Raw genomic sequence first — 18,064 nt, forward strand, 5'->3', positions numbered from 1 at the left:
TCTCATCGTCACAAGATTGGCATATCATATTGTCAAAGCAAGAATAGTTAATAGGAAACATGAAGGAACCAAAGTTCTTATCCCCTAAATGTCTTTCACTCCTTCTGATGTGAGATTGCCCTTCAAGTTTCAGCGTAAACAATTTGCATTGATGCTTGCATATGCCATGACTATATCAACTAACATCAGGGCCAAACACTAACTCATGTTGGGTAACCAGCTTTTAATCACGGTCAATTGTACGTGACTTTTTCCCAAGTCAGCCATCCTGATGGCCCGAAGGTGTTAGTGCTAGACGATGATGGACAAGATTCTGTTAGTACTTCTAATACCGTCTACAAAGAGGTTTTCAATAATGCGTAATTCGAATTGGTGATATTATGTTTTTTTTTCAAAGAGCAAATTTGCCCAAGTTATACAAATCCTAAACACTGATATATAAAATTCCCAAAGTTTCAGCACCGAATGCTTACATGTACACATTAGGTATTAATTCAACAATTATTTGTCAAATTAATGCAAGGATAATCACAAAACATAATCGACCCAAACCATCTTTTCAATTGCAATATATAATATTTGATGTTATAATTTCGATTCTATACTTATATACCGATCCAAATATTCCTAAAATATTATAACAAATCCATTATGTGCATCGCACGGGTGCGAACACTAGTAATAATAACAATAACAACAACACTAACAACAACAATAACAATAATAATAATAAAGAAGTAAATATGAGTCCTTTAGTGCATGCTCCGTCATTCAATTCCTATTCTCTCTAATATCTTTCTTAAATTTTTTATTTGATTTCTTTATAGCTTGTTCTCTACTTTGCACTTTTATTATTTGCCGCAATTGTTCTTTACTTCACAATTAGTACTTAGTAGTATGTTTGAAATTTGAATTGCTATTTTGTTATATAATGTTTATATTTTGGATATGGATTATGTGATTATGTGATCGTATGTTCGGGAAATTAGGAAATGTTGAAATTTGGGTTCTTAAACCGAACCGAAATCAAAACCGAACCAAACTCTAATGTTAAACCGAAAAAAAAGAGTATATATGTAATTTAAAAAAAATTGTGTACAGAAATTGGTATCAGAGCCTTAAATCGGTAAGTAATTATGTATATTTTTAGAGAAATCAAATTACAGAATGGTTATTAATAAAATTAGAAATAAATGACAATAAAAATGTAATTAATACTATAGAAGCATACTTACAAATACTATATGAACGTTATAAGTATTATATTTGTTAAAAAATGAAAGCTTTAGAATATATAGCAGCAAGAATATAATAGAGATATTAATCAACATATTATAAGCTGTAGAATAAGTATAGAAATAATAAAACAGAAAGAGGAAAAAATAAATGGATCTATTGAAGAAAATTATAGACTACAATAAGAAATAAATAATTTAAATAATAGACTAAGTATAAAAGAGAAAGAAATTAGACAAAAGAATATGAAATTAAGAACACACTATTAGAAGAAAAGTCAAGAACAGAAAATCAAAAAGATAGATAAATAAGACAATATAAAGAGATTATAGGTTTTATTAATAACCATCATGGTAGTTCTTTATTAGTGTTTTCTAATATTTCTAGATACGCTAATTTTCTTTTCCTATTTTTCAATACAAATTTCTGTAAATTGATTTCTCTAAACATATACATAATTACATATCGCTTTAAGGATATGTTTTCAAAAAAAAAAAAAAGGCGTAGTGCCGTTATGAGCTGTGTTTTCTGGGTAATGGTATAATGATATATGTGCTGCGTATTCTGGTCCTCGGTATATATTTGTTGCAATGCTTAGAAAACAATAATAAATTATTAATACTGGAAAGATGTTTAAATTATCCACAAAATATTGTTATGGAGAATAGTTTTTCTCTTTTTCTCTTTTTATTTTTCTATTTATTATAAGCACGTAAAATATATTTTTCTCATAAATGTCACTTACTGCCTCGTATGTTTAATTTGTGTAAAAATTATATCTCCGTAGATCATGCCTTCCATTCCCAAATTTGAGTTCACTGAGCTGGCCCCTTGATATACATTAATTACGGGAGGATTGACTCATCATGCGTAATACCATTACCGTCACACTAAGCAATTAGAGTCACTAATTTAGAGCTGTCGAAACGGGCCGGCGGAGCGGGGCCTGTCAAAGCCCGCTAAAGTCCGTCATATGGTGGGGACGCGCTTTTGGGCCTAATGTTAGTCGGTCCGCCCGACAAAAATTTTAACTTTAAATAAAAATTAATGTAAAAAGGTAATAAGAGTATACTAAAATAACTTGAATAGTTTAAATATATAATAATGTATTTATAATTTTTTAAACATAATAATGACTAATATATAATCAAATACATAATGTGTTAGTCTATAAACCAATAACAAATCATTTATACAATTTATTAGTTTATTTCATTTACAGTTTACTGTAAAAATACCAAAATTCAAAGTATATTATATTATACACACTAATGTTTTTTTTAGCATTTAATATTATACACACAAGTTGAAAACATCATATTTAATGCTATAAATTTATTATTTTAGCATTTATTTATTTTATTTTAATAATTCTTTTAGGAAAAAGTGTCAAATAGGCCACTGAACTTATCGCTTTTGTGCAATTAGGCCATTGAACTTAAAAAGTGTGCAATTCAACCATCAAACAAGTAAAATTTGTGCAATTGGACCATTTTTACAAAAATTTTCTGGTAAAATCCAATTATATTACTAACGTATATGTATTAAGAGTGGCATTTTCTTCTACCATACTAGTTGGGAGTCAATATTGAAATGTTTTTAACTCAAATTGAATTAAAAAGTTTTGTAAAAATGGTCCAATTGCACAAATTTTTCTTGTTTGATGGTTGAATTGCACACTTTTTAAGTTCAATGGCCCAATTGCACAAAAGCGATAAGTTCAATGGCCTATTTGACACTTTTTCCATTCTTTTATTATATATTTGGCAGGTCCCCGCCGGCCCGCCAAGCCTGCTCCACCAAAGCCCACGGGTTAGGCGGGAGCGGGCTAAAAAGCCCGTTCTGCCCTTTTCGTAGGACGGGACGGACTTACCCGGTGGGCTAAGTCCGTTTTGACGGCTCTAGTCACTATGTTATGATGCTATTGGATAAATTACGTACGTACCAAAGTATTTACCCCATATCATTATGAGAATCAACCCAATAGTGTATATCCCACAATATATTACTGAGGAACTATCACCCCATCCTTTCATCAAATTACATCAAATTGAACATGCCGTATTGGACATGTTTGAGCATACATACTGATGACTTTAAAAACATTTGGTTACATATTCATAGTAGGCCTCATAATGGGAATTGCAATTGACGGGCATATTGTTTGTGTTTTAGGATTTCCTCAATGGTGTAGCTTTTGAAGAGTATTTGTGAGTGTGATTAGAAAAGAGAAAATAGGGGTAGAGGGAAAAAATAAAAGGAAAAAATAAAACAAAACTAAAAAACAAAAGAAAAAAAAAGATTATTTAGGTGCCTAGGCGGACGCGTGCACTGCAAGCGCCCGCCTGGGTGCGAATCTGCGCCTCACTTTTATTCTGCCATCCAATGGGCCCCACTGGGGCGTTGACAAAATTTCTTCCTGGAGAAAAACACCCCCTAATTATAATGTAACCTATAATTAATTATAGATGTTATTTATGACCTCAACTCAATAGATGAATATCATTGGCCCATTACTAGTTGCACGCATCTGGGCAAATTATAATGTAGACCCGAGTCCAAAAATATACAATTTATATATTAAATGTTCACAATTTACATACTGAATGTTCACAATTTTATATACTAAATGTTCACAATTTACATACTGAATGTTTACCTTTTAAATTATAAATATTCAATATATAAATTGTGTATTTTAACTTGTAAGGTGGATCCGGGTCCATGGTATAACTGTTGTTCCAAGTTGTGTATAACTACTTTAATTATATTTGCATCAATTAAGTGTGGAAAGGGTGCTACTCCATGGTTCAACCCCAACAGAGGTCATATATGTGCGAGCTATTGATTCAATGTTATCATTTCAGATGTAATCAATCGACACGACCATTAATTCTTTTTTAAGGATTGATATTATACACCGTGAAATGTCATATATACACAAACTATAGTGTAACATAGTTCAAATTTCGTGTTAAGATATATAGTGATAGTCTCATTGTTTATATTAAGAATTAAGTAAATAGTACAATATATTTATACTCTTATAAATCATTTTACATTAAGAATAACAAATAATTAATTTATCATAATTTAAATATTGGCCTAGTGCTCGGCAGGGCCGATTTTTTGATTTGCGTGGCCCTGTGCTGGTAAGTAAGTGAGGCCCTATCAAAGTATAAATAAACTGCGAATTGAAGAAAAATTGCAAAGAGAAAAATGCAAAAAAGCTGAAACAAATTCAAACTTTATTTATTATGAACAAAATTCTAAAGATAATACAAACTACAAATATTTTATTTAAAAATAGCTGTCCTTCTAGCATTCTTTGACGCAAATACGTATACTAACTATTGGACCTAGGGCTGGACTAGGAGCCCCCAAAATTTTGGGGCCCTGTGCTGTTGCCCATCTTGCACGCCCTAAAATCCGGCCCTGGTGCTCGGTAATGTTTTAGTGATTTGGATCAGATCCAAAACCCAATAATGTGTTGAGTAAACCTCTCATTTTATATGTACTATCGGTAATAATATATTGGCATCTGTTGGGGTTGAGGGTTGTGTCAACCACTCGGATAAATACTTCATTGATCAAACACTTGCTCAAGAGGTTGAAGTACCGAGCACTATTTCTTACTGGGAAGGAGATAGTGTATTATTGCATGGGGCCGGCCGGCCGGTAATTGTTAAACCAATGCAATAAGCGTGGTTCCATTTGATTTGAACGTGGTTCCTATGTTATGACGGTATGGCACACTATTACAGAAAACACTTTTAACATTGGTTTTTTAGTACTTTTAACGTCGATTAAAATTTTAATCGACGTCGATCTGGCAGACGTTGTATATAAATGATAATAATTCCTACAGCTCAAAATTATTAATTTAGAAGGCCTAAAATACATCATAATTCCTAAAATTCAAAATTATTAATTTATAAGGCCTAAAATACATAATAATTCCTAAAATTCGAAATATATTATAAATATTTCTTAAAGTACACAATAATTTCTTAAAATTCTAAATTATTAATTTATAAGGCCTAACATAAATAATAATTCCTAAAATTTAAAATATAGGGAAAATGACACTTTTTCCCCTTATATTATGTGCATATAGCACTTTTTCTCCCTGTGTTATTAAAGTGGTATTTTTCCCCCCTGAAATGTTAAATTGACATTTTTATCCTTAAAAATAATTATTTCATTTATTTTTCTTCTACAACAAATTATTACTTATATGTATGATGATCACGATTTGGTTCGAACCTAACCAAACACTGTAGCAATCATACCAAAATAGTATGAACGGTTCTCTCTATGATTCAGAACCGAAAAAATATAAAATTAAATAGTTGTTGAACCGTGAATCGGAACTGAACCACAGTCATATATAGTGAAAATGATCAAACACTTATTTTGATAAATCGGTACAGTTCGGTTCCAATTTTCGATTTTGAACCGCCAATCAAAACTTATTTATTTATTTATTTATATAATTTTATTTCTTATTTAAAAATAGTCTAAATTCAACAATTATTTTATTTTATTTTTTCGGTTCTAAATCGTAACCGTAACCGTCCATACTATTTAAGTTCAATTGCTACAGTGCTCGATTAGGTTCGTATCGAACCATGATCTTCCATACATATTAGTAATAATTGGTTAGAGAATAAAAATAAATGAAATAGTTATTCTTAAGGGCAAAAATGTTAATTTAACATTACAAGGGGGAAAACTACCACTTTTAAAATAACTGAGCGGGAAAAACTGTCACTTTAATAACTCAGGGGGAAAAAGTGCTATATGCACATAACATAGGGGAAAAAGTGCTATTTTCCCTAAAATATATTATAAATAATTTCTAAAATATACAATAATTTATTAAAATTCAAAATCAAGACCTAAAATACATAATAATTTCCTAAAACTTCGTAATATATTAACAAATAAATCGAAATTTGAAATATATTAAAAAAATAAATTTTACCGTTGGTGGGAGGCGGTTGGCGGCGGTGCGGCGGTGGGAGGCGGTGTGGCGTCGTGGTGTCGGGCAGCGGAGGGTGTGGCGGTGGCTGCGACTGGACGGTGTGGCGGTGGCTGAGGCTGGGCGGTCGCTGCGGTTGGGCGGTGTGGCGGTCGCTGCGGCTAGGCGGTGTGGCGGAGTCGGTACGGTGCTGAGGCATAAGAAGAGGAAGGAGGTGCTGGTCGTTCTGTTGTGCCAAATTAAACCTACAGATCTGAAGTGTCAATATGATCCCCGTACGCAATGTATATTAATACTCTACGGCGTCGGTTGTGGGCACAACCGACGCCGTAGGGTTTTTAATTTTTTTTTTTTAATGCAAAGCGTTGCCGTTTTAATATAAAAATTAATAATAATACAATGTTGGTTCTAATGAGAACCGACATTGTATATTTTATATTTTTATTTAGTTTTTTTAAATATACTTTACGTCGTCGGTTTTTCTTAAAAACCGACGTCGTAGACTATAATTTAAAAAAAATAAAATCAAATATAAACTATACGACGTCGGTTCACAAGAGAACCGACGTCGTATATTATTTATTTTTATTTTTAACTTTTTTTAAATTACATACAACGTCGGTTCCCTTGTGAACCGACATTTTATATTTTTCGTAATTTATTTAAAAATTTTTGACGTCGATTTTTTGAAAAATCGACGTTATTTAGGCAATATATGAACATGATAATAATTATTTATGGTCAATTTGCCAATATCCCGCCATTGCATCCATATGGTCCATCCATGTGTAGTTCACAATACAACCTTTCACTCAACCACATCCTCGAATTCTAAACTTTGTAGATGATTCTTTTAGGGCATATATTAAATTCTAGAGAATTTTTGAGTCCTATCTTTGTACATTACCGTCTATACTGTTGGACATCCTATTTAGTCCATGTGCAACTATGGGAAGTTATTTTGAGGAATTGAAAATCCAATAAATTATTACCTCTCTCATCAACCAAACACATTTCCTCAAATTTTAAAATTTTAAAGTCTAATAAATTAAATTTTGAATAAACCAAATGGGTCAGATTCAATTCCTACAATCACATATAAACTCTATAGGGTTAATATGAAAGTATGGGTTACCCGTGACCAATTCATAATTAGACACTATATATAACCAACACATAATTGGAAGGCCGGGTATATAGTGTGTAGAAATGCATTGGAAATCAAAAGTTGTTGAAGGAAGCTAGCACGCTATTGCATTTCTCAAATGAAACATCTTTTTAGGTGGTCTTTGACTATAAATGTTGTGTACAATTTTTTTTTTTTTTTAATAAAGCTAACAAATTAAAATAATTATAGTTTCACTGTGAACTTTACATTTACCCTATGTATTACTTGTTGGAAAATTGCACTAAAATAGCATTTTAAGTGGCCATTTTGTGGTATAAATATATGTGGGGTCCACTTCCGATTTGGGTCGGGTCAAAGTGGATTCGGGTTCTTCGTAGTTAGACGAAGAGATCGATATATTATACGCTCAAAATGGATAATGGGTGAATGAGAAATTGGTTCTCGAAGTAAACCCATTTAAGATGGAATTTAGGTGAGGAAGAAAGCTTATGTAGCTTTTGTCCCACATTGGTTGGGAATGAACATTTGTCTCACTATATATACAAGGGTCCTTTTATGAATAAGTAACTTGTATTGCATAGATGTCCTCTCTCGTGCGTGGGGATGCAAATCAAATTTCAAAATTCATACAGTTTAACCCACTCAACATTCAGGTTTATTCAACCTGTGTGATTTTATTTCGATTGTTATTATTTATATCTTATTTAAATATAAGACTTAATCAATAAATACATTTTAAAACTTAATCAATTTACAAAATTAATATTTTAAAAAATTTTAAACACCACCTAGGAAAAACTCTAGTTGATACATTAAATTTTTAAATATATTAGATTAGCATATTGTAATTAAATATATTATTGTGTTGGTTGTATCAATCAATTTTTTTTTAAAGTAGCCATTTTCATTTTTATTAAATGATAAAATTTTAAATGGAGAATTAATTATAGCAAGCAAATGAAAGTTATGACTGCATTGTGACAATATTTTCTTTTTAAAAGACTAAATATAACGTCATAATAGTCGATGACTGAGAGTGATATTTATTTTTTAAAAGGGTGAAAATTGAGAAAATAAAATTTAGAAAAAATTACACTTTTGGTCCTTAAATTATTCTCTTTTTAAAAATTGGTCCCTATGGAGACAAAAACAGTCGGAGACTAAACGTCTCCGGATGCTCTTGTTTTTTTTTTTTAATTTTAATTAATTATTTTATTAAAATTATGTTAAAAAATTATTTTTTAAAATAAGTAACTGTCACGTCATCACATTTAAAGGTAAACATGTCATTTTGGGTTTAACTGCATGAGTTTGTGTTATTCAGGTACCCAATTGCATTTTTTGAGTTTGATGGCTTAATTGTAGTATGGTGTACAATTGAGTGACTTATTTGACTCTTATTTATTAATTTAGTGTTCTCTTACATCCCGACTTCTCTATTTGTTCTAGAGCTGTCAAAACGGATGGGTGGAGTAGGGCCCGTCAAAATCCACCCTTTGGCAAGGAAGGCCATAAAATATAGAGTTTGCCCAGCATAGGACCAACTAACTTAACGGGCTAAATTTGTTTTGACGATTCTAATTTGCAAGAGGCTAGGAATGATTTACACTTATTTCTCATCAAATTAATTGTATATATAATTATATAGGAAATTTCTTGACCACTACAGACAAATAGTGTAAGATTTAATACAAAAAAATGGTACAAAGAGCAACATTTCCGATTTGATGAAAAAAAAAAAACCCTTCCTTTTTATAAAGAAACCACAGAATAGATCATATCATATGAGTCTTTAGTGGTCATTTTTCAGAGAGCAGTTCAGCATGCATGCTTCCAAATCTACATTGGACAACAAGTTGTTATTCATAGAAGCAGTTCTCTTGGTTCCCTTGTCTTGGAGGATTTATCCATTTTCAACCAAGAACAATCAGAGGCAGCACTGCTTTTGGAGTCCCCATTAAACTCCCCCATGGACTGTCTCATAATTCTCTGATTTCTCAGCTTGGCCTTAGTTGATTCAGTCACTGCCATATAATTTGGCTGCTTGTTTCTCTCTGTGGATGTGCATAAAGAAGATGCACATGAAGCTGAGCTAACATCACATTGGAGTTCAGAAGTTCGGCTCGAAGATGAATGTGTAGCTTCCACAACTACAGAAGGCTTTGCTGATATCCTTTTTGTCACATTGTTCTTTCTCACTTTTGTTGTGCATGGTTCTGAGGAGTTTGAGGTTGTCTGTTCTATCAATCTGGTTTCCCACGGCCTCGCTTCCATCCAACGCTCTAACCAGCCCCATCCCGAGCTGTTCTTGTCACAATTTTGGGTTTTTGCAGAGGGAACTGAGATAGTCCTTCGCGTGTCAGAGCTCCTGTTTGATATCTCCTGCAGCAAATCGAACCCAATGTTGAATCAACTATCATAATTTTGTCCCACATTGAAAATATAAGAGAGAACATATGGGTTTATAAGACCAGGTAATTGATTTGATTCAATTTTTTAGTGTGGTTATCCATGGGCACATTACCTTGTGTACAAGAGAGTATGCAAGTGCCCTCTCTCTCTTGAAGGCTCCCTCTTGCCTCATCTGCATTTTTGCTTTAACCTCTTCATATGTCCCTTTACTATCACACCATCTTACCTGTGAATTCCCAAAAGATTCAAAGTTTTCTCGAAATGAAAGACATTAACTAAAGAAGCAAAGAATCGAAACAAGAAAAAGTATGCTTCGTCTAGCCTCAGCTTGTTTCGTATGCTTTTCATCCTCGCTGATGTGCTCCTCTAGCATCTTCTGCACAGCCCGACCCTCCATTGACAGATGAACGCTTCGTTGAGCTCTAACTCGAGCTTGTGCCTGAACCAAAGCCTGCATGCACTTGAGCGTTTCGGCCGCCTGCTTCCTCACCCGCCATCCGCGAACTATAGCTTGAAGCCTCACCAATCCTCTCAATGCCCTCAATGCCCTTCTTGCCTAGATTGGAAAAATGTAATGTTTCAAGAAATTTAGTATCATACTATCATATTGTAGTTATGAACAGATACTGTATTGTAACAGAGTCAATAGTACTCAAAAAAAAGTATCATATTGTAGGAAAGTTTGAAGTGCATATAGACATCATAAGGCAGTCCAGTATATCAAACATAAGCTTAGAAGCATGGCAATTTGGTGAAAAATGCAAGCAAGGGATTATGGTTTTCATAAAAACTAAACTTGTGAGTGCCCAAGAACAGGTCACTCAACTAGGTTATAATACATATGGGTCAAACCAAACCAAACTGAAAGACTGAATCCAATTAATTAGTTGTATTCGCTCTTATATTTTCAACGTGGAACTCTTAACAACATTAAACAGACTAAGACAAAATATAACAAGGCTAAGATATGATCACCAAGAAAGCGCGAAAGGCGGTTTGGATCCTGATAGCAGCCCACTGTTGCCTCACAGCCTTGAAATCTTTGGGAGGAGCTCTGACCACAGTGGCCATGGCAGCAGCAACTAAAGCTTCATTATTCAGTGATGAAGAATGAGGTCCCTTGCAACCCCTCTTCAAAGAGGAACCTCCATGATTCCTTGATAACCCCTTCCATGGCCTCCATTTCTTGCTTTTCCCATTCATCTTCTCCTACACCAACACAAACATACATACATACATACACATTACAATTCACAACCCCCAAAAGCTGTTAAAAGAGCAGTAAATAGGGGAAAAGATTGGGTTTTTATTGACCATTTGCAGTGAGAAACACAGCTAAACTGTTTCTAATAAAGCTTTGAGCAGACATTAGACAAAGCAAAACATACCAAAAAAAAAAAAAAAAAAAGACTGAATTTTACTTAACATATAGATAGAATGGAAACAAAGAAAGGAGATATGATATCATGCTGTGAATGAAACAAAGTAAAATGAAAATGATTTACTGTTCCAGTAGAGATTTGAGCTTACACCACAAGGGTCATCTACTTTTTCATGTTTCTTGAATCCTATCAAGGCTTTGATCCATTTTCCAGAAACATCCATTTTAGCCACACCCACTGGTTCTTGAATAACCCCTTGACAGAACCTTAAAGATTATATTTCTAGACTTTTACAGAGTGAACAGTGAGGATTTCTAACCAAGAAACTAAAAAGCAACAGAACAGAATCAGAGGGAGAAAGAGAAAGCCAGAGCATTTAAGAATTAAGTAAAAAGAAAAAAGAAAAGATGAAATTTAAAATTAAGTAAAAATAAAAATAAAAGAAAAAAGAAGCAGGAGAGAAGGGTGGAGTAGTGGGCGTAGTGTAGTGGTGGCTATGGTGTCTGCATTCCCCAATGGACAGTTGTGTTTTTCCAGTTTTTGAAATTCAAAACTAACATTGGGACAACAAACATGGTGTCAACGATGAAGCAGGCTCCTACTACTAGTATTCATCCTATGAAAATCTTAATTGAGTTAGTTGGGCAATTTTTCTTTTAAAGAACCAAATTCATTAATCCATATTCAACAATCAAAATGTGCTTTTAGAAATCAATTTAACTTCAACAATCAAAATGTGCTTTTAGACGATCAATTTAAGTTCAACAATCAAAATGTGCTTTGAGACAATCAATTATAAGCTAGAACAAGCTTGCGTATTTTCTACTACCAAATTCCTCTTTTAAAAAAACTTTATTTTATAAAAAATATTTATAAACCAAATAATATTAGTTATGGATAACATGATTTGTACATCATTTCTCTAAAATATAAATTTATTTAAGACTGATATACAAGCTGTTTAACATACATGGTTTATAAGCTAACTTAAAAGCTAGTAGCTACTAGCTTATTTTCAAATTCAAAATAAACTATTATTTTGAATTCATTTATGTTTTACCAAACAAAACTTAAAGCTTATATATAGCTTAAAATAAACTATAGATTCTGAAATAAACTCTATCAAACTTCAGAGCTTTAAATCCTTTGGTAATTTATATAAAGTTAATTAAATGCCCATAAGAATAAAGATGTTAAAAAGCATCCATCTATATTCAACAAATTTAATAGATTAAAATAGAAACATTGAATATGTTATTGAAATGTACCAATCCAAATACAGCTAGACATGTTAAATTGCTAGCAAAAATACTGAAAAACTGCCAAAGATTTTATCTATAGTGATATATGTATAGGTGAGGAACTGGTAGGGCCTTCTTCAACAATATGCATGCCCACATCATCAGCTGTATGTATATATGTATGTATATTAGTCTCCATGGTCAACAATGGCAGCTAATATCTAAGTAGCAGAAGACACTGTTTTCTCTTTCTGCCGAGGGGGAATGCCAAGCCATGCCTTCATCAAATCATATGCTGTGAAGCCAATTGCAACAGAGGGAACAATCTGCAAAATAAAAATTCCAAGAAATTACTACACTACAGCAGATAAACTCTTGTAGCGCATTTGGTTACAGAATACGCCCAGAATGGAATAGCATTCCTGGAAATTGTAGCGCATTTGGTTACAGAATACGCCCAGAATGGAATAGCATTCCTGGAAATAGGACTTTTTGTTCTCAGGAGTATTATTTAGAGTAAGGGCATTTTGAACGGCTATCTACGGGTCCTTCAAGTATATTGGCACCGCCTCGTTTAGTCCTAAAGTTTCAATTTAACCACATGTAGTCCATTCAACTTTCAATTTAACCAGTCATGGTCCTTCCGTTAGTTTAAGTAAGGGCAAAGTTAGGACTAGGGCTGGATAAAAATTTGAAAGTTAAAGGACCATGAGAAATTAACTTGAAAGTTGAAGGAACATTGGTGGTTAAATTTGAAAGTCAAAGCAATTAAATTAAAAAGTTTAGCACTAAACATGGCGCCACTATACTCGATATACCTCAGCTGGTATTAACTCATTTCTATTCCTTAAACCAATCAAACACCGGAATATAATTCGGAAAGTCTACATGTGCATCTTTCAAGCATGCTTCTACCATCTATATCTCGGCCTTGCTAGTCTCATACTATCAGAAGTATATTCTAGTTTCATAACTAGTCATCTGAAATGAGATTTATATCAAACTTAGAGCTAGGTCCAAGGAAGCAGAAAAAGCAATGAAACATTAGGAGATAAACCGAGCTCCTTGCAAAGAATTGTTCTAAATTTCAGTCGAGCAGATAATTCCGGTCAGAAAGCAGTTTTCTTTTTACCTTGATATAGTTAATGCTGAGGCCAGCGAACAATTGTCTGCAACCCTGTTCACGAACAATGACCGAGAGCCCGTCCAATGTACTTCGATATCTAGCATTGCCTTGTTGCAGGTTCTCCACCTGAAACAAGTTTACATGATTGATTTGAAAACTAAATCGATGACACAACTGAGATTCTTCAGTGCAATTCTGCTTAGATGAGTATTATAATGCTAAGCTATTTAAGAAATAATGGGTATATACCTGCATCTGCCTCCTTACGACATCCAATGGATACGTGAAAGTCTGTCCAAACAAACCAGCTAGAGCTCCACAAGAAAGACGCATCATAATAGACTTCTGATGTTCTTCCGGAACATGCGTCTTTAGTTCCTCGTAAATGTAAAACTTCAATCCAGCATAAGGAAGAATACCAACTAGCGTGGGGCCTGTTTCAGAATAAAATGTTCGCACATTTAAGCACATGATTACACTTGGAACTCTGAATCAAAATAATTAAACTAAACAAAGCGTAAGCAAGTTAGTTCTCGTGCAGTATTACTTCTTGTATCTACAGCGTTTAAATCAACTGAGTTGGAGTGCAAAATGAAAAGCATGTGTGAAAAATTTACCTACACCACGGTAGAGTGCACGGGCCCCACCCTCTCTATAAACAGCCTGAAAAACATGCTTTATGCCATTGTATGCAGGTTGAGGACGACTACATCTGATACTGCTCTCCGGAGTTCTGTCCACAACCTAGAAAATCAGGAAAATAAGTAAAACTATATGGTAATAAACGTACTTCATACAATGCACTTTGATATTTGGCTTTATACAAAAATGGACTAGACAAATTCCAAAGAATTTAATTTTAACAAGTGGTGAAATCATTCTTAAAAATTACAACCTACTCTATCTGTGTTAATCCCAACACCACATTATGAGGGTCTATTACCTATGTTCTTTACCAAATTTTAGAAGTACAATATATACTTTTTAAAAAATATTAAGATTTGATTCATTTGAATACTTGAGGCAAAATCTCTCTTCTTATCAATCCAACTTTTATTTTCAGAATTTGGTTCTATGTGTATCAACACTTGAGATAAACTTCTCTCAAATCAATCCAGAAAATAATGAAGGCCACACATATGTTCTCTCTTATTTTTTCAATGCAGGACTCAAAACCTCTGGAGTCTGGACACCACCAAAGTGGACCGAAAGCCACCAATACCAACCCGGTGAACATAGAGTGGACCAAATACCAACTGGGATACAATGCACATGGGCCAAACTACACTAAAAGACTGAATTTAATCAATTAGCTAGTCATACCCATGACCTTATAAACCAATATGTTTTCTCTTATTTTTCAATGTGGGACTCTTAACACTAACTAATAGAGTGCCACCTCAACTATGAATTAATCACATTAAAAACCACATAAACACTTAGTTTACCTGGTAAGCCAGTTTAGTGCGAGCCAAATCCAAGGGATATGTACATAAAACCGCTGTTCCTCCTGCTACTGAGCCAGCCAAAAGATCTACAATGGGTCCTGTTCCTAAGGGAGAGTAGTTGTCCAAAATCCAACTTCGATACCGTTCATAGGTCATAAAATGTAAGGCAGCATAGGGAACAATTCGAAGGACGCTTGCTCCATTACCCCTGAAATACATGTTAGACACAAGTTGTGCAAGTAGTCTTCATCACAAAAATGTCAAGAATACATATCGGTGAAATTTAAGCTTACTTGTAAAATCCTACAAAACCTTCCTGCTGCAGTAGCTTTTTAAGGGATTGAGAAACTCCAAGGGAACGATATCCTTCGGTTCTTGTCTGTTAATAAGGTCCAAGGTGTGAAGAACTTAGTAAGGTCTAATTGTCTAAAATAAAATTGGCACAAGTACTAAATTAAATTACCAAACAAGGTCAGATGAGCATCCAATGGACAAAACTTATGAGTTATGAATTCCATTAACATAATTATATTCTTCTTCAAGCTTCAAAGTCCAACCAACATCAAACAAGCACAAGTACAAAGAAGATAGCAACAAAAAGTGAAGAACCTATTTGAAACACAGGTAGTAATCAAGAAATCAGTTTGGGCAAGGAGCTAAAGTATACCTGCAGAAGTATTTTAACCCGTTCCAGCGGAGCAACAGCAGTTTTGGCAAATGCACCAGCAGTCCCTCCAGCAATAAACTCCTTAGCATAGATGGGCAGAGAATCAAGATAATAAAACTCTCTTCGAGCCGAAGACCCTTCTACCAACCCCGCTACATTAGTTGACAAAGTCGAGCCTTGGGTAGACTCCATCTTTAGGTAATTGTTGTGTTTACAAATTACAACTAATCACCAATGGCCCCAACAAGATAAACCCAGTGATGATACAAATCAGATAGAACCAATTATCCTCCTGGCAGTTTGTAGAACTCCTTGTCCCACTTTTCTATTGTGATGCAAACCCGGAACACTTTCTTCTCAAACGGCAAAGCCAGTGGCCTGAGAACACCCGGAATCAAGCACCGTAGGTTCACAAGCCTATCCTTCTCTTTGACGATAACCATCAAACAGGTACAATGCAAGAAATCGATCAAGATCTCAAAAACCCCAAATCCCCCACAGTTCAACACAAACAATTACCCCAAATATCCATATCATCAATCCCTCAAACTCCAAAAGCACCTCAAATTGAAGAAAACACAGACAAATAAATAATTAACAAAAAAAAAAAAAAGGATCTTTAATGAACAGGAAACTTCCTCCAATCAAGATCCATTGCAATTGCCAATTTGCAATCGGAAAGGCCACAACAAAAAGAATCCAACCTAACGCGCAGATAAGAAAATAGTCAAATCAAGGATACCCAATTGCCCAATCGGAAAATATCAACAAGGAACAAGAATATTATCGGAATTGCCGAACCTAAGAAGTGACAAAGAAGCGGAGAAATTTACACACGTGTTTTCGCTTAGTGGGTATCTTTTGATTGACTAGGCCTCTGGATGATTCTTCTTCCTCAATTCCTGGAAGGTGCTTTCGGAATTTGGGGTGAGGGGGAAATGGAGGAAAACCTTCGAATTGGGTTATATAATGTGGTGTACGTCGTAGCCTTTCAGAGTTTGAATCATACTTTAAGACTTTTAGTCCCCACAAATATCGGCTGAAAATACTCCCCAAGTCTACCACGACTCGGAACAGGAATTGGACCACTCAATTTCAACAATGTGCGTGCGTGCGTTGTGTGGCTTTGTAAACTCCCATGTTCCCAATTACATTTCAATCAATCAATCATCCCAACCATATTTAGGGTGTGTTTGGTTGGTGGGTTTAGACATAAAGAATGGGTACGAAAGTGATTGCTTGTGTTTGGTTGATAGGTTTTGTGAATGCTACTATAAGTTTGGAATACCCGAAAACACATACCCTTATTATATAAGGGTTTCATCTCACTTCCTCCTTTCTTCCTCAACTATTAATAATCATTCTCATTCCACCCAACTACCAAACATGTTAAATACTTTCACCAAAACCCATTACCATTACCAATTATTTGATACCCATTCCGTTTCCGATTCCCATGTACGAACCAAACACACCCTTAATGTATCCAATGTAGTAGATTTCACGATGAAAATAGTTAACTCATGATATAAAAATGGGAACATGGCACTTTTTCCCAAGTGTTATATGTATATAGCATTTTTTTCCCTAGTGTTATATGTATATAGCACTTTTTTCCCCTCAATTATTAAAGTGAAGATTTTTTCCTGTAATGTTAAATTGACATTTTTGTCCTTAAAATAACTATTTCATTTATTTTTCTTCTCCAATAAATTATTGCTTATATGTATGGATAACCACGATTCGGTTCGACCTAATCGGACACTGTAGCAATCATTCCGAAATATAATATGGACTGTTCTGGTTACGATTCGGAATCGAAAAAATAAAATAAAATAAAATATTGTTTAACCGTGAATCGGAACTGAAACGCAGTCATATATAGTGAAAATGATCAAACACTTATTTTGATAAATAGGTTCGGTTCGATTCCAATTTCGATTTTGAACCGCCAATCAAAACTTATTTATTTATTTTTATAATTTTATTTCTTATCTTATTTTTAAAATAGTCTAAATTCAACAATTATTTTATTTTATTTTTTTCGGTTCTGAATCATGATCGTAACTGTCCATACTATTTAGGTTCAATTGCTGCAATGTCTAATTAGGTTCGAATCGAACCGTAATCTTGCATACATATTAGTAATAATTAGTTGGAGAAGAAAAATAAATGAAATAGTTATTATTAAGGGCAAAAATGTCAATTTAACATTACAAGGGAAAAAACCGCCACTTTTAAAATAACTAAGAGGGAAAAAACCGCTACTTTAATAACTCAGGGGGAAACTGCTATATGCACATAACTCAGGAGGAAAATGTGTCATTTTCCTATAAAAATAGTTCATATTATAGTGTAAAAAAAGTGAATCTAAGAGGAAAAGGTCATATTTATTTGAGTTTGTGTGACGGGTCTTAATTTATGAGGCGGGTCAAATCT

The 18,064-nt window shown here is 33.8% G+C and overlaps 2 protein-coding genes across 3 annotated transcripts; both read right to left on the reverse strand.

Moving 5' to 3' along the window:
* Positions 1 to 9,114: 9,114 nt before the first annotated feature.
* Positions 9,115 to 11,366, reverse strand: LOC116007653 (protein IQ-DOMAIN 1-like). Its single transcript, XM_031248390.1, has 5 exons — positions 11,292 to 11,366; positions 10,737 to 10,970; positions 10,084 to 10,317; positions 9,874 to 9,987; positions 9,115 to 9,731 (listed from the first exon to the last, which is right to left on the reverse strand). The coding sequence occupies exons 1-5, from the start codon at positions 11,364 to 11,366 to the stop codon at positions 9,213 to 9,215; spliced, it is 1,176 nt and encodes a 391-aa protein (XP_031104250.1). The 3' UTR covers positions 9,115 to 9,212.
* Positions 11,367 to 12,334: 968 nt separating this feature from the next.
* On the reverse strand, positions 12,335 to 16,648 carry LOC116007055 (mitochondrial carrier protein CoAc1). 2 transcript variants are annotated; one of them, XM_031247631.1, is made up of 8 exons: positions 16,463 to 16,648; positions 15,626 to 16,329; positions 15,252 to 15,337; positions 14,959 to 15,166; positions 14,128 to 14,254; positions 13,760 to 13,944; positions 13,517 to 13,636; positions 12,335 to 12,710 (listed from the first exon to the last, which is right to left on the reverse strand). In XM_031247631.1, exons 2-8 carry the CDS (start codon positions 15,815 to 15,817, stop codon positions 12,606 to 12,608), a joined length of 1,023 nt encoding a protein of 340 aa, XP_031103491.1. In that variant the 5' UTR covers positions 15,818 to 16,329; positions 16,463 to 16,648; the 3' UTR covers positions 12,335 to 12,605. The 2 variants fall into 2 exon arrangements, with proteins under 2 accessions (XP_031103491.1, XP_031103490.1); XM_031247630.1 differs by having other exon boundaries at positions 16,427 to 16,648.
* Between the last annotated feature and the right edge of the window lie 1,416 nt (positions 16,649 to 18,064).

Source organism: Ipomoea triloba, chromosome 15 (assembly GCF_003576645.1).
Source record: "Ipomoea triloba cultivar NCNSP0323 chromosome 15, ASM357664v1".
In the NCBI taxonomy this organism is placed as follows: domain Eukaryota; kingdom Viridiplantae; phylum Streptophyta; class Magnoliopsida; order Solanales; family Convolvulaceae; genus Ipomoea; species Ipomoea triloba.

Coding starts and splice junctions, on each gene's coding strand:
- LOC116007653 (XM_031248390.1), bottom strand. CDS start 11,366: ATGGATGTTTCTGGAAAATGGATCAAAGCCTTGATAGGATTCAAGAAA. Junction 10,971..11,291: donor AAGTAGATGACCCTTGTGGT/GTAAGCTCAAAT, acceptor GTGTTGGTGTAG/GAGAAGATGAATGGGAAAAG. Junction 9,732..9,873: donor CATACTCTCTTGTACACAAG/GTAATGTGCCCA, acceptor GATTTGCTGCAG/GAGATATCAAACAGGAGCTC.
- LOC116007055 (XM_031247631.1), bottom strand. CDS start 15,817: ATGGAGTCTACCCAAGGCTCGACTTTGTCAACTAATGTAGCGGGGTTG. Junction 13,945..14,127: donor TGCACTCTACCGTGGTGTAG/GTAAATTTTTCA, acceptor ATTCTGAAACAG/GCCCCACGCTAGTTGGTATT. Junction 12,711..13,516: donor TCAGCATTAACTATATCAAG/GTAAAAAGAAAA, acceptor TTTATTTTGCAG/ATTGTTCCCTCTGTTGCAAT.